The sequence below is a fragment of the Dermacentor andersoni genome, chromosome 1 (genome assembly GCF_023375885.2).
Source record: "Dermacentor andersoni chromosome 1, qqDerAnde1_hic_scaffold, whole genome shotgun sequence".
NCBI classification, from domain to species: domain Eukaryota; kingdom Metazoa; phylum Arthropoda; class Arachnida; order Ixodida; family Ixodidae; genus Dermacentor; species Dermacentor andersoni.
Genome location: NC_092814.1, coordinates 222,709,478 through 222,726,669, shown reverse-complemented (window position 1 = coordinate 222,726,669; position 17,192 = coordinate 222,709,478). Strand labels below are relative to the sequence as shown.

Sequence of the window (17,192 nt, the reverse complement as noted above, 5' to 3'; positions counted from 1 at the left end):
GGTAAGGCAAGTAAGGACTTCGCGGAGACGAGAAAGGTGAGTGGTGAAATCAGGGGAGAAAACTACCACGTCGTCTAAATAACACAAGCACGTCTTCCATTTGAGGCCTCGTAGAAGATTGTCCATCATCCTTTCGAATGTCGCGGGTGCATTGCAGAGGCCGAATGGCATTACTGTAAACTCATACAGGCCATCAGGCGTAATAAAAGCTGTCTTCGAGCGGTCGGATTCATCCACTGGCACTTGCCAATAGCCCGATCGCAAGTCCAAAGAAGAAAAGAATTCGGCACCATGAAGACAATCCAGGGCGTCATCTATGCGCGGTAGAGGATAGACATCTTTTCGTGTAATCTTGTTGAGGCGACGATAGTCCACACAGAAACGAATCGAGCCATCTTTTTTCTTAATGAGTACTACAGGAGATGACCAAGGGCTGCAGGATGGCTTGATAACACCACGTTCAAGCATGTCTTCAACTTGCTCGGCGATGACACGACGCTCGGTGGATGACACGCGGTACGGACGCTGGCGTAATGGTGCGTGGTGTCCCGTATCAATGTGGTGAGAGACGGTACGCGTGCGGCCTAATGATGCTTGGTTGCAGTCAAAAGAGGCGTGACAATCATTTAAAAGAGTAATAAGCCGCTCACGTTGTGTCGGCTCGAGGTCATCGGCAATAGAGCGACAAAAAACATCCGGTGGTACTCGGTTAGATGGCACATGGGGTGCCAGTGCTGTTACGTTGGCAGTATCCACGTCGTCGGGAACAGGGAACTGCACAATAACGTCAGCGTCCACAGTCTGGATGGTACCAATAGTCTCGCCACAGTGCAAAGCCAAAGTGTACGAATTTGGGTTAGAAATCAGTATTTCTGCAGCCCCATGGTGAACCGTGAGGAGGGCGAAAGGCAACAATATAGGCTGGCGGCGAATGAAGACGGCAGCGGGTGAAAACATGACCGTCGCTTCGGCAAGCGATGCGCATGGAAGAGGGATAAATACCGCGCTGTGAGGGGGAAGGTCAGTATCTGAAGCTACACAGATCCTGGTAACATCATGAACTTGAAAGTCGTGAGATGGCAAATCGCACAGAACGGAGAACTGAACCTCAGCATGTGCACAGTCAATGACCGCGTGATGGCGCGACAGAAAATCCCAACCGAGAATCACATCGTGGGAGCAACAAGTTAGAACAAAGAAATCAATCGAATACAAAATGTCTCGAATCAACACCCTGGCAGTGCACATAGCGACTGGCTGAACTTGTTGTGCACTGGCTGTTCTAAGCAATAATACCGAAGGCATCATGGTCACTTTCCGTAATTCACGGCAAAGTTTCTCACTAATCACAGATACAGCAGCACCTGTATCGACGAGCGCAAGACATTTGATGCCATCAACAGACACTTCAATAACGTTAGCGGGGGAAAAACGAGGACTTTGATGTTTCGACGATGACGCAGTTCGTGCCTCAGGAACTGCGGAAATCAGTTTTCCGCCTCAGTAGTACTGGCACTGGGCCTACGACGCATGGGTGAGAGTGAGCGCCGACGAGGGGAAGGTGAGCGAAGAGTATTGTAGAGCTGTGACTGCGGTGCTGGTATGTCATCAGCAGCGTAGACTTCCGGTGGTGGTCGTGAAGGCATACGGAAAGGTCGGAAGCCGGAGCTGGGTGGTCGCGCGGTGCCCACGAAGGCCGGCAAGCGCCGGCGGCAGAAGCGCGCTACATGTCCCGGTGTACCGCAGGCATAGCATATTGGGCGGTTGTCAAGAGTGCGCCAAGGATTTGTACCTTGCTGCTGTGCGCTGAAAAAGGCAGCGACCTGCTGGCGAGGCGAGGGCGGATGAGAGAACACCGGCTGGAGAGGCGCTGAAGGCGGAGGTGAGAATCCCGGCAGACGAGGCGCCCGTGCAGCGGCTTCAGCATACGTCAGAGGCGCGGCCACAGGAGCCGGCTGACACGGAGGTGGAAGAGCTTCGGTCACTTGCTCTTGAATTACCTGTCGGATCGCTGGAGCCAAATATTGAAAAGGCTTCTCCGTGGTCGGCAAAATCGAGAGCTGTCGCGCGACCTCCTCGCGCACAAATTCTTTTATTTGCGTCAGCAAAGTTGTGTGGTTGTCGCCAATAACCAATGCTGCTAACGAATCTTCCGTAGGCGGTGGGCGCCGAGCTAAGATGCGCTGTTTCCGTAGCTCGTCAAAACTTTGGCACAAGTTGATAACTTCGGCCACGGTACGCGGATCCTTCGCTAGCAACATTTGAAATGCGTCCTCACCAATGCCTTTCATAATGTGTTTTATCTTGTCCTGTTCCGCCATTGACGGATTCACGCGCTTACACAGGTCAATGACATCTTCGATGTAACTTGTGAACGTTTCACCGTGATGTTGCGCGCGCCCCCGTAAGCGTTGTTCTGCGCGAAGCTTGCGCACAGCGGGGCGCCCGAACACTTCTGTGAAACTTGTCTTGAATCTGCTCCACGTTGTGAAATCGTGTTCGTCGTTTCGGAACCAGAGGTTCGCGACGCCGGTTAAGTAAAACAGCACATTGTGCAACTTCGTGATGTCGTCCCACTTGTTATGCTGGCTCACCCTTTCGTAAGATGACAACCAATCCTCCACGTCATGATCATCGGTGCCGCTAAAGATGGCAGGATCACGCTGGCGCAATGCACCGGAAACGATGATCGTCGGAGGCTGTGGTGCATCTTCCTGGGTGGTTTCGTCAGGCATGGTCGCAGCAGTCGGTAGCGTCCGGCTTCGGAGTTCCAGTTTTCGAGGTTACCCCGCACCTCCACCAAATGAAATGGGGTTTATTGTAGCTCGTTCGAGGGATCGCAGGTAGCTCTAGATCACGAGTCCTAGCGCTTCGCATCAACAACCCGCGCTCGTGTCTCGCGCCGCAGCGGTAGCAGTCCGCACAGTGCCACATGCATATTACCCACTACAATATATATATATATTTCTTCCACTTCAAGAAACTTCATGTGACTTTGAAGAATTGAGCGCTGAAGTGACGGTGCTATATGAGTATATACAAGACCTTATAGTAGGAGACAGTTCAATTTCCCAGCCTGAGTCCACTCAGCGGTGTAATATTCCTTCGTGTAATTGTCGCTTACTTGGCTATTAAAACTGCTTCGCCTTTCCGGCAAAACTGCAGTCTCTCTCTCGCTTTTTTTTCTTTTCCTGTGAGTCCGAGTATAAGGGCTGCTGCAAATTACTGCTGTTGATTCTTATTTCGAGTGAATCCAGTTTGGCCTCATTTCAGTTACTGAGTGAATTACACAGGGTGTCCCAACTATCATGCACCGAGACTTTAAAAAAGAGCAGTTGCGTTACTCGAAGAAAACCTAGTGCATATTGTTTCTAGTACAGTGGAGTAGCCGCCAGTAATTCTTCTGTTACTGAGATTTAATTCGGTGTGAATACGTGCTGCAAAAACCGGTTCATGCCAAAAAATGAAAGCGAAATAAACAGACCAGGAAGCAACTAATGTGTAGAGAAAAGGCAAAACCGATGCGTCCAAGAAAGTAAATATACCACTTCTAAATGAACAGAATTCGCAATCGGGAAGTCTGCAAAAAAAAAAAAAAGTCAGATTTCAGTGTGCCCTTATTATCTATGAATTCGTCAGCTCTGTTGAACACCAGCGTAGAGGACGTGTACGAATAGGTCTCCTTTTTTTACATCTACGCAGTACTGTTACGAACGGCTTCCAAGGGTACCGACCTACAAAATTTTCCCAGCCAGCTGCTGCTGCGGGGGTAATAGCCAGGCTCAGTGCGCAGGACGCATATGATTATGCGAAGGTTAAGGCTAGTCTTTTGAAAAAGTACCGACTTTCAGCCGAAGCTTTTAGGCAGAGGTTTAGAAGCACAGGGAAGAAGGATAGCGAGGGATATCCAGAGTTTGCATCTAGCTTAAAGGCCAACCTAGTCGAGTGGTTGAAAAGCGCGGAAATGTACAAGAGCAGAGACATAATTATTGACTGCATGTGTCTAGACCAGTTTTACAGAAGCATCCCACAATCTGTGAAGCTGTGGGTGCAAGACAGAGGAAATGTAAACACTGTGGAAAAGGCGGCTGAATTAGCCGAAGAGTATGCAACGCGTAGAAAGCTGAACGCCGACGACGGAAATTGGGAGCGCCGAAATGGACCACGGAAACCATTTCCGTTCAAAAAGGGTTCACAGACTAGAGGACCGGAGCCTGTAGACGTGGAGGAAAAGCCCTCAGAAAAGAGCAAGGTGAAATCAAATGGGGAAACCGTTCGAATCTTTCAGACCGATCCGCTGCTATAAGTGCTACAAACTGGGACATATCACTGTAAACGGCGGGAAGCCTAGCGTAGTTATCTCCTACGTGGATGAAAAAGACAAGAATATGGAACTTTTAAGCCCATATCTTCACGACCTGCAAGTTAATGGCAAACCATGCCATCGTTCGAATCGTTCGAATCAGTTACTGCGTGAAAAAGGGCTCAAACTGGGAGAGGGCATAGTACAAGCGTTGACCCGAGGCCAAGCTCGTAAAATCGCGTCGCTTTCGTCTGAAAATGCAAAAGCTGCTCCAGTGGAAGTAGCAAAAGAGGTAACTTCAGTAACCGAATCCGAGCTAGGCTCGAGGGACGAAAAAATGGTTGAGGAAACCCTGCCAGCTGACCAGCTCAATGAGAGCGTATCACTAGGTTGTCAAAGTTCACGTCTGCAGGAAGAGCCAGCTGACTCACTTGCAAGCGAGACAGGGTCGTTACTATCACCAGCCTCAAAGAACTTTGATCAGCTCTTACGTGTGGACAGACAGTCACTGGCAGCCGAGCAAAAGAAGAATGACAGCTTAGCTAAATTACGTCACACAGCTAAAGAAGGCATTGCTAGGCGCAATGTGACGATACAAGAGAGAGGAGGATTGTTGTATCGGCACTACAGAAAGCGAAAGGGTACGATTCTAGATCAGTTAGTCGCACCTACTAAGTACAGGGAGGACCTTTTGAGTCTATGTCATGAAAATGGGTGGTCTGGCCAGCTAGGCATAAACAAATCAAAGGAAAGATTGCTTATGGAATACAATTGGCCTGGCTGTTTCAAGGACGTAGAAAACTTTGTAAGATCATGCGACACCTGCCAGAGCTCGGGTAAACCAAGAGAAACCTGGAAAGCTCCACTAAAGGTAATGCCCTAAACCCTTTCGCTGTCGGACGTTTCTGGCCGTGACGCACCCCCAGTGTCGGCTCGGTTTCAGGGAACGAGCATAACAGGGAATGAACATAGCAATTTATTTTTGATTATGATTGGTATACAAATAACATAGTCAATGCAATATGCACATTTCAGTGTTCTGCAGCTGTTGTTAGTAAACATCATCATCATCATCAGCCTGACTATAAAATCCGTTCAACATCCGAATCTGACGATGCGGAACCCTCTTCCTCTCATGCGACTTTGTCCGAGTCCGAATCCGAGCTCGGCTCGTATTCTGAATCGGAATTCAGCCACCGCTCCCATGAGCAGACGAAGGTCCCGCGCGCCGAGCCATCCGAAAGTAACCGCGCGCTGGGAGGATGCGCTTTCAGTCGCCCGCGCAATGGAGAGAAATGGGACGTTGCGTGATCAAGAAGACAGAGGGAGATGGAAAAAGGCTAAACAAAGTTCGAAGGGCTTTACGTTTACTGCTGCAAGTCGGAAGCGAGGGTGCGGCGCGCGAGAGAGCGAAAGCAGCAATCGAGTCACCCTTTTTGGAGAGGCAACGGCACGTGCGCCTGAACTTGACGCGCCGTAGCAGGCACACCAACAGAAGAAAAATAAAAACCTTCAAACCAGCGGAGATTACAGAACAACCCTTGAACCCATAACCACAAGCGCGCGACGCATGATCCAGCGAACGCGGAGCCACCGCGCCACTCAGCAAAGAGAAAGTGGGGAGTGGCAGTCGCACCGTACTCTTCAATACATGAACTGACAACAGGTCGGGGCGAATATACGAACTTGTAGAAAGAGTCAACAGATAGCGTGGCCAATCCAGGAGCGCGTGCTTTGCGCTCAGGCGCGAAATTTTGAACGCACGATAGAGAACGTACCGGTACGTCGGTGACACCATGGGGGGGAAGCGCGATGACGTACCGGTACGTCCGTGACAGCGAAAGGGTTCATTTCAGAACTTTTCAGACGACTTGTGATAGACACGGTAGGGCCTCTACCAAAAACAAAGTCGGGTTACCGATACTTGTTTACCATGCTGTGTCCGGCTACAAGATTTCCAGAAGCAATCCCTCTGAAAGAGCTCAGCTCCACTGAAGTAGTAAACGTGCTTTTGACAGTATTCGCATGAGTTGGGTTTCCAGCCAAAATTCAGGTGGATGAAGGGTCAGTGTTCACCAGTGCACTGACTTCCACATTCTTACAAAAGTGCGGGGTAAAGTTGGCACACAGTTCCGTCTATCACCCTCAGTCAAATAGTGCAGAGAGGTGGCATTCAGTGCTTAAGCAAGTTTTGCGGGCGCTCTGTTACGAGCACAAAGAGGACTGGGAGAATTGCCTTCCGGCCACTGTTTCCTTTGCGAACGGTTCCTCATGAGGCTACAGGGTTCTCGCCCAGCAGAACTAATGTATGGGAGGACACTCCGTTCTCCACTGAGAATGTTAAGAGAGATGTGGGAGGAAAGAGGAGCGAGTCCAATGGTGGTAGAATACGTGCTAAATCTGCTGGAATGGCGAAGTGCAACCCAAGAACTAGTCGAAAAGAACATGGGAGTAGCTCAAAAGAACGCCAAGTTCTATTACAACCAGATTGCGAGGCTTCGTAATTTTAACGCCGGAGACTAGGCAATGATCCTCAAACCTCCAAGAAAGAACAAGCTTGAAGTTCACTGAGACGGGCCCGTTAAAGTGTTGCACAAACTTTCAGATACTAACTATGCTCTGAAAATGCCCGGTCGCAGGAAGGACGTGAGGATCTGCCACTGCAATTTGATGAAGCCGTACGTATAGTGGAGTGGAGTCGTTAATTGTACCATCAAAGAGCAGGATGACACGAGTACCAAGTTAAATGAGTATAAGGCGACCTACAACTCTGAAATCAGCCTAGAAGAAGTAGTAAAACATTTGGTAAGCTCGCACGCTCTTAGTCCCGAGCAGCTACATGAGCTAAAAGGGATGTTAGGGGAACATCTCAACAGATTCAGCGATCGGAAAGGTAGAACCTAACTAATAATGCATGAAATAGAGCTGACATCAACCGAACCCGTAAGATCAAAGCCTTACAGGGTGTCTCCACGACAGAGAGAAATTATGGAGGCAGAGCTACAGCGCATGCTTGAGTTGGAAGTTATTGAGCCCGCTGAGAATGACTACACGTCACCGCTAATACTTGTAGAGAGCCCTAATAAGGACCCTCGTCCGTGTGTTGACTACAGGAAGTTAAATGCCATCACTAGGGATCAGCTGTACCCAATACCCAACATTGAGGAATGAATCGAAAGAGTTAGTGCTGCTAAATACATTTCAACTATAGACCTCGTCAGGGGATACTGGAGAGTTCCCCTTTCAGAAAGTGCCAGCCGCTATGCCGCATTTATCTCACCTGCAGGCACTTTTCACCCTCTCACCCTCAGCTTCAGGTTAAAGAATGCACCGTTTAGCTTCTCTAAGTTAATGGATATTGTCCTAAAAGACTTGCAGGAGTTCGCCTTGCCATATCTTGATGATGTAGCAATTTTTTCGGACAGCTGGAAACAGCACGTATCGCACGTCAAGCAGGTGTTCTCATGGTTGAGGGAAGCCGGCTTAACAATGAAAGCGGAAAAGTGTAGGTTTGGCTGCTTGCAGGTTACTTATCTGGGCCATGTTGTCGGCCAGGGCACGAGACGGTTGGCCGAGCTGAAAACAGCTGCAATTGGAGAATTTTCACAGCCACGCACGAAAACAGGCATTCATTCATTTTTGGGACTTGTGGGGTACTATCAATGGTACATTCCGAATTACTTGCAAATGGCAAGTCCCTTAACGGACGCTCTCCGAAAGGGAGCCCCGAATAGCGTGCACTGGGATAAGGACAAAGAGAATTCTTTCCAAAGTTTGAAAACGCTATTGGTTTCTCGTCCTGTGCTTCGCGCGCCAGACTACGCAAAGGAATTCATAGTTCAGTGCGACGCAAGCAACAGGAGTATGGGCGTGGTACTTAGTCAGGTCGGCGACGATAATGAGGAACATCCTATCCTCTATGCCAGCCGTAAACTAACTGTAAGAGAGGAAGCCTACAGCGCTTCCAAGAAGGAATGTGCTTGTTTAGTTTGGGCAGCCCAGAAGCTGTTGTGTTACTTGTACGGAGCGAGGTTCATCTTCAAGCCCGACCACTGTCCTCTGACGTGGCTCAATCAAATGTCACACAAAAATGGCAGTTGCTCCGATGGAGCCTCACTCTCCAAGAGTACAACTTCTCCGTTAGAGATAAGAAGGGAAAGTTGCATAACAATGAGGATGGTTCGAGCAGGCTAATTTGAATTCTGCGTTTAGGGATCCCGCCTAAATTTAGGGGTTGTTATTGTTAATTTTGTTAAGCCAAGATCCCCTCTCATTTAGCAGGACTCCACCCATGATTGCTCAATTTGTCAGCACGAAATTGCTTCAAAAATTGGCGTAGTGAAATGCAGCATTTGTTGTTTCTGCATTTATGTTTTCTTTGAAGCCTAGCGGGTCCAAAGGAAGATCCAAGATACGCCATACCGGCACAGAGCTGTGTTGTGAGGTTCGCTTTGCAGTTGCCGGTCCTTGTTGGATGTTTTGGGGCGGTGTCATCATTTCACAGCTGGTCACTGCAAGCCAACGCATCCCCCCTTGCCACCAGCCATTCTCTTGTTGCCCAGCGGTTATCAGCACTGGCCAGTCAAGATTTTCCGGGCCATGGAGGAGCTGTTACAATCAGCTTGCAAGGGTACCGACCTACAAAATTTTCCTAGCCAGCTGCTGCTATGGGGGTGGCGAGCTTCCCAGAAGCGACCGGGGAACCCTTCCTCACCTGCTGCAGTGACTCGTTTTGTAGGGGCGACGATGTGCCGCATCAACACCCCCTCGGCGCCACTATGACCAAACGCGGTCGGCGGACCAAGTATTGTTAGTGGATTCGCCGTCGCCGTCACGGCTTGTTTGAAGCGGTGGAAATCCTGGAAGAAGATGTCTTGCGGCCGTCTCACGGGGCTTATAAGTCATGGACAGACGCAGCGGCCATTGTCTGCGGAGTCAACACTGGGATGATGAGGTGCCTGCTCGGGGCAAGACCCCTGTCTGCAAGAAACCCTCTCAACTCGGTGTGGTCAGTGAAACCTGTGTGAAAGTGAGTGTGTAAACCCTCCCCCTCAAAGGTGGTTTGGCTACAATGACTTTGAACGCTCCGAATTGGTAGCAGGTTGAACGGCCGTTTTTCCCTCACCTAGGGATCTAGGGAGGACAGTGTGTATTTAAGGAGCTGTTGGCGGCTCCTCAGTGTGCATTCCTCTTTCAGTTATGTTAGACTGATGAACTGTAACGTTCTCATGCAGATACTGTAAATAAATCCCAACAAGTCTCTCTCTTCAACAACGTCCTCAGCGTTGATAAGTTGGACGACGGCATGGGCCAGCTACCATCTATTTCATGCCCGACCCCAACCATTACAGTACTGTGTCCGTTTTATCACACTTCAGTGGCTTTCTTGATGACTGACGCCGGAATTCTACAGCAGACATCCGTTATCCATGCCTTGAACTAATCTCACATCCGTCTCGATCATGGAAGCACAATCTTTTATAACCCCAAAAAAAGAAATCAAGTGAGAAGAGGTCAGGTTACCTAGCCGGCCAATTGACAGGCCCGTGCCTTCAAATCTATTGTGCATGAAATGTCACGTCCAGCCAGTTTCGTGCTCAGCTGCTGTATGCTGGTGCTCCATTTTGCTAATATCACAGAAGTGTAAGACATAACAGCGGGACTTCGCTGAGGAACTCATCCACCACTCCTTCAAGGATTTCGTCCACATAATGCTGTCCAGTCAATGTTTGTGATCGAAGAAGATGGGACAGATTATTGCACCAGAGTAAATTCCGAACCACACATTGAACGACCACTGGTTCTGGTGCCGAGTGCGCTTTACCCAGCAAGGATTGGAGTCACTCCAATAGTGTGCATTATGCAAATTTACCTGGCCGTTTCTGTGAATATTGGCTTCATCTTTGCACATGGTGATGCCCAAAAAGTTTGGTGCCTGATCGGCTTTTGTGAGGGCCCAATTCAAGAAATCTAGACGAATTTACAGGTCCCTATCTTCCAAGTATTGGTGCTGGTTAAGGTGGCACGGGTGAAAGGTCATCATTTAGAATCCTCCTAACTGATGAGTTGGAAATTGGTGCCGGGTGGCCCTGTCCCGCACGCTAGCTTGAAGGTTTGAGACCATAAATGCTAGAACATCCGTGCATAGGCTAGGACTCAAATATGGAGTCCTCCGGCGCTGTTTCCTTGAAGCTGCCGTTTTGTCTCAAGTTTTCATAATTTCTGATGATAGTCGATGCGTTTGGTCTACCACCACATTTCCATGAATGATATATATATTTGCGGCGTTCCTCTTGTTGCCATTTGCAGATTCCAAGGCAAGGATCATGTTTACCTTCTGCTCCTTAGAGAAAGACATGGCGATTGGGACGAAACAAAATGCACCTCTAAACCTTTGCACTGACGTTGTCAACTCGCTTTTGTGGCGATAGATTTTCTGCAAAAAAAAAAAAAAAAACATCCGTGCACTTATGCAGCAACAAGAATCACAATAGGCGTGGGGCGATCACCTGACCACGTTCAGAGACCTCACCCAACACATACCTGGCAACCTGAAGATTTGGAATTTCGTAAACTATCGCGGCGGGGGGGAAGGAGGGGGGGGTGCATGGCAGCACTCTTTTTTTTTAAGGGATTTACCTTTTGTGACAAGCTTACTCACGTTTTCACAAACACAAGTAAAATCCGTGTCTTGGAGAGTAAAGAGCTAAAACTCCACTCGGGCACAATTTATTTTTGCAATGATTTCGCTGTTGCCGACTTAGCCTGCTGCGGAAACTTCTCCATGTAGGTTTGCTCGTCGCTCATTGGCATAATCGCTGACACTCAGCAGGATGTTCTGTTCAACTAAAAACACCGTGAAGAGGCATTCTGCACGAATCACACCGAGGTCGTTGTCACTGCGTACACAACTTGCTAGGCTTGGCTGGGTGTCCGCGGCTCGCACGTATCCCTGATGCTTTTTGAAAGCGATGTGGACCTTGATGTCAGACTTGTGACCATGCGAGATTTTCACATCACAGGCACATATGGTGCAGAATCCGAACTTCTCCCCTTTCTTCGAGAGCACAAAGAATGGAAATCCTGCCCTGTACGATTTCAAAAGCACTTGGAAGTACTGCCGGGGCTTCGAGCCCGCCATTACACTGCGAAGCCGTTACAGGCCCAAATCGCACTGCGTCAGACGCGGCAGCTACTCACACACAAGGCGAGGTCAACACTGCAGGGACTGAAGCTGGCTGAAGTTCAAACCCGCGCGCCCGTGCGAACAAAGGCAACAGCATGGCAACAGGCTTACGGGGGTGCTAGAGGGGCTATCGAGCTTTGGATATGGATTCATGACCCCCCTAGTAGACGACAGAAGTCACTACAACCTTGCAGCTGCCAATGATGATACCACGCATACGTATTGCCCTCTCATGGCGGCGCAAAATACTAAGGTGTAGTTTTACTACATTTTCACATTTTTTTCTTTTGTAAATAAAATGTTTTCCGTAAAATTTCAAGCAAGATTCGTAAAATCTTAGGACGGCTCAAAATTCGTACACTTTACGGAAAATTCAGAAGAGTTGGCAGGTATGCCAACACTACAGACTCGAAAGACGCACATTCCCACCACCGCACAATAAATTAGACAGGAACAAAGCTGTAACCTTATGCTTGCTCCAAACACACACCTACCTAGGCCCAGCCGTCTTACATCACTGCTACCCAGGATTATACCCAACTGATGCGTTGAAAGTGTGCAGACAGAGAGCAATGCTGCAACACATGTTCTGGGAATGTGCCAGCAACAACGGTACTGAAACCACCTCAGTTTGCAACGCGTTCTTAACTGCGGCCGTTACTAGCATACAGGAAGCCTCGAGCTCGCTTCTTCCCGACGACGCCCCAGCAGCGGGGGCCGCACGGGACCTTCTGCATCGGCGACACCGCCGTTGGAAGGCGGCTCTCAAAAGTTCGGAGTTGGAAGACCAGCTCTGGGCCGTCCTGGCAAGCCGAAGATGCCGCCCGAGTCCAAGGACTTCGAGCCGCCACCTGAGGCCGCCACAACAAAAACTGCTGGACCATTCTTTTTAATAAAATTTATTTTCTTCTTCTTCTGTGCACTTAATCTACGCTAAGACAACAGCTATCACAGCTTGTTTCCAACTAACACACAAACACGACGGGTTACTTCGGCCAGGGCGCGGCAGATAAGGAACTAGCTCGATCACAATGTTTTTCTTTATTCCCTTTATTTCGCTCTGGCTAACTCAGAGGGAGCCTGTAGAGGGTGCTGCTTTATGATCCAGGTGGGAGCGCAGCCAGGTTATGTGCTCCATATTTCACGGGGTTTATTGATCAGTTCGAAAAAAATGTGTACGCGATTATAGTACGTCGCTGAAAATACCGCCGTTACATGTTCCTTTAAATGCCTTATTGACACTTCAATAATTAGGATAGCAGTCTCCAGTTACACAATTAATTACAGTTACCTAATTAAATCACAGGAACAAAAAAATTCCTGGCAGCTACTCCACTCTACTGTAAACAATATGCACTAGGTTTTCTTCAAGTAACGCATTGCTCTTCTTTTTAAATCTTGGTACATGATAGTTAATTGGGACACCCTGTATATATTTATGACCTTTGTATGCAAATGACGATGCTTCTATTCCTTATAAATGTTGTAAATTATTAGAAGAGTTTTTTTTTTATTCATGAGTCGTTCGCATTGCTTACTGGAAAGAGAAGCAATACTGAGACACAACATTCACATGCATTTCACACACCATTGTCTCTGCCGAAGGGGACATTGAAGTCTATTGGCAGCGAGGACTTATGGAGTTGCCATCTGTCGGGAGCGCCTTGCTTGCATAGTATGAGGGAGGGATACTAAGCTCCTCGCAGGTTTGGCTTACGGCGCTCAATAAGAACACCACGTGGCAGCCCTCCTGGACATTTCTGTAAGTGCTCTCGAAATGAAGGAAGTTTTTTTACTGTTAAAATAATAATCTTGGGCACACTGAAAGCACAGAATCATTTACATACGCTATCTCTATACCGAATACGCACAGTGAATGCCACTGCGCGCGGTCGCCGCAATGGAGTCTTCCGAATCGGCTTCTTACATGAAAGGTAGGCAAACGCTGAGAGCAAACTATGTGAAATATGTTCTCATAGTGGGCTCCTTGTATAACATAATGCAGCATAACAGAATGAAGCCTCAATGCAGCAATCGTACGGGTTCGCAGCGACTGACTGTGCGTCTACATGCATGTCTGTGCAAAATGTATCGCTTTCGCTGCAAGCGCGTTTTCGCACCGTGCCATGAGAATTTGAGGGTACACAGGCAACCATTGTTGTGTGGACACTATCAGAGCTGTTTAAAAATAATTTCGTTATAGAGACTTCGACGCCTACAGCGACTCTGATGTGCCGTCGCGATGATTCAATCTTTTTTTTTGTTGTTATAAATTCTTGGACATTTCAATAGGCAGTTTTAGTTTAGCGTATGCTATAATATAGCGGGTCCTTACTGTGCATGCGCAGAACGCTAAACAACCCATAGCGTGTAGCGTACACATGCTATTTCTCAGATTTAGCGTTGGTGCCTTTGCGTGGTTTGCGTAGTTTGCTGGAAAGATGGCGGCGGTTCCGGCTGCCCGCTTCGAATTGAATTTGGCTTGTGTTGTGAGCAAGTTGCTTGTGTAAAATTCACTTCATTCATAGCAAATCACTGTGTAAACGGCTTTCGCTTAGTCTCAGGCCGCATCGACGACAGAGTATTACAGATAACCTTGTGGAGTTTTCGAGATCGCTTCTTGTTTCGAATGAGTCGAAGCCCAACGAAAGAAACATTCGAGATTTCAGATCCCCCAATCGCTATAGTCGGGAGATAGCCCAAACGACGATGTATCCAGTACATTAATTCATAACACAAAGATGGCCATATGCCATACTTTTTTTAATGTGCTTCTTACCGCTCTCTTTCCATTCCAGTGAACTTGCCAGTATCTAGCATCAACAAGCAACGAAGTCCAATGCGCCATGACATTAGCCGGGCAGCGGGTGCGGGTGAGTGTCTCAGTGCACGTTTTCTGCTACTCACCGAACACCGAACATCGCAGTCCCGATGCCATAGCAGAAATTTTCCTCGCGCCCGTGCTTGCTGTGTAGCCGAGCTGTAGCCGATGGCTGTTTGCCGGTTCTAAGTTTCGCGAGCCAAGCTTCACGCAGCTTCTTGCCCTGTGACTACGTGTGAATAAGGCTGACATCCGGCTCCATTGCGTATGTTCGGCAGTGCGGCACCAAGCAGCAGCCTACCATGCTGCACACCTCCGAAGGCAGCCACTACCTATTATAGTGCTTTCAAATGTTGTGAAGCAGATTTAAAAGGCGGGAAAGCCTCACCACTTTGTCAGAACCGCAGCGCAGGTGGGACTTTAAGCATTCGTTTTCAGCTCGCTTCGGTGCTTCTGAAGCACCCGATGCGGCCGCTGTGTCCACGTGAACCCTCATGCCACGTCACACCGACAGTGGCACCAGCTTTTTCAGTGGTGGAGCTCGCTCCCAATAGGTTTTTTTCATGGTCAAAAAGCCCACAAAGCAATTTGAAGAGTGGTGAACATACAGCAACATATTCATTCTCTAGGTATAGGCTATCCAAACCTTTAGAAATAATTTTTAATTGGCCACCGCCATCTCTGTATACGATAAACTTTGTCCTGTGTGTATATCTAAATATATTCTATATGTGCATGGTGTTTACAGTGCAAATTTAAAACAATGTTGAAGTGAGAAAATACGGATGAGGCAGCCGCCGCAGTGCTTCTAATGAATATGCGAGTTGCTTCTAATGAAGTATGAATTAAAAGCCGTGCATGTCCGCACCAACAATGATGCAGTAAGCTATTAGCCCCAGTGAAATTTCAAGTGAGAAGGTCGAGAAAAGTCAAGAGAAACCTCAAGTGATGTGGGTGACAAAGCTCTGGTAATGGCACTGTAGGTGCAGGGGGGAGGGGGGCTCAGCCCCCCCCCCCCTCCAAAAAAAAGCTCTGGAGGGGGCTCGGGCCCTGGAGCCTCTCCTAGTCGGCGCCTATGACTGTACAAGTACTTAAGCAGTCTTCTCACAAGCAATTTGCCTTGCAAAGCTTATGTCAAGTACATAACAGCAAAGGCAAGCCAGGTCCTAAACTTTCTTTAGTGCAACTTCAGAGAAGCAACTTCAAAGCTATAGGAAACCCTCTCTAAACTTTCTCCAGTGCAACTTCAGACAAGCAACTTTAAAGCTAAAGGAAACCGTCTATACGGTGGATGTGCACCGATCTGAAGAGTTAGCCTGTAGCCCATATATGCGACCAGCTGTGATCACAAATGTTGATATGCTAGAGCTGGTTCAGAAATGAGCACCTTGGTTTGTCACATGTGATAACAATTTGCAAAGCTCAAAATATGCGATTATAACTGCCACATGGCGAGGGTGAAGTGAACGAACTTGTAGGTGGAAATAAAAAATGAAAATGCTGATCCCTAGGTATTATGCACACTATTGACACGTGAGAATGAATCTGCATATTTGTACATGTCGGCATTCATCACTATAAGTGCACCTTTATCAGACTCAAATGCCAGTGATGTTGCACAAATGGGTTTCACTTGAACATTCCTTACAAGTGCTTTTAAGCTGAAGTACAGCTGTAATTTTCTTTAACCAAATTGTTTTACTTACCTTTATATTTTCTTTGTCTATAATGAGCTTCTTGTGGTCATCGCTAGGCTTGATTATCTGTACTGGTGCATCAGTACGGGCATAAGATTGGAGACCTAGAACAAAGTAAAAAAATCCATTCAAACATTCCAAAATGGCATTTATATTTTTTTTAATTAGCAGTGTAACATTGCTAAATGTACCTGTTTTTGATGTTATTCATGTGAACTTTCTTATATTTTCTAACGCATGAACACATATTAAGCAGAATATTTCTAACTGCATGCACATACAAAAGGTAGTATTTGCAGGTTAGTCAGTTTTATGCCTTGTCCACAGTTTCTCACACTCTTGTCCCTTGCTTAATGTATGAAGGGGAAATAAAATGTATCTGAAGTTGTGCCAACACCTAACACACAGCTTAAAAAAAGGAGTAACAGAGAAACATAATTCTTATGATATAAAACATGCGAAACGATATAAAGGAACACTATTTTTTTCCCTGTCGTGTTCTTCATATAATGATATGAAATATCGATATATGAAGAACACATCGCATGTTTTACACCATAACAAGTACGAACCAATTAGGCTAGCAATAAGTCATGAAAACTTTTTAAAGGTGGTTCTTGCACCTAGAGTTTATAAAACAAATGAAGTTTTAACTTGCATTATTGCTTATTCTATTTGGCTAGCACGGTTTTACGTTTTGCAAAGGCGGCTTCCTTTTAGACAAATCTTTTGACTTGCAGAATTTGCGAAACAGCTTGCAATAGCATCAATACACACCCAAAAAGTTTGTTTAGAATAAACTCTGGATCCTTCGCAATACAAACTTTGTTTTGCGCACACTACTACATGAACATAACTAAGAATGCTTGACCTTTTCGATGCGCCGTGTTGGGTGACCACGCGAAAATACCACTGCTCAAAAAAGATGAACAGCGGTTACACAATCATGGTTTGTCTGGCTGCATAGAGCAAATAGCTATACGAATGAATCAACTCGTCCAACGTAAAAAGACACAAGGGACGAAACACGTGCGCCGGTGTGCTTTATCTCATCTTGTGTTACATTCCGCGCTGTTCAATCCAACAACACAATAGTACCATTTAACCAGGTTTGAGCGCGTTTTGTAAGAAATCGGCACAATACAGCAAATACACAAAGCGTTGCCTTCATCAAACCAAATGACA

The 17,192-nt window shown here is 47.3% G+C and overlaps 1 protein-coding gene across 1 annotated transcript in view; it reads right to left on the bottom strand.

Moving 5' to 3' along the window:
- The window catches only part of LOC126548475 (uncharacterized), a 215,144-nt gene that overhangs the window by 197,507 nt on the left and 445 nt on the right, over window positions 1–17,192 (bottom strand). The window contains exon 2 of the mRNA XM_050196669.3: window positions 16,017–16,111. Within this exon, the coding sequence (XP_050052626.1) occupies window positions 16,017–16,111 (95 nt within the window). The remainder of the gene's footprint in view (window positions 1–16,016; window positions 16,112–17,192) is intronic.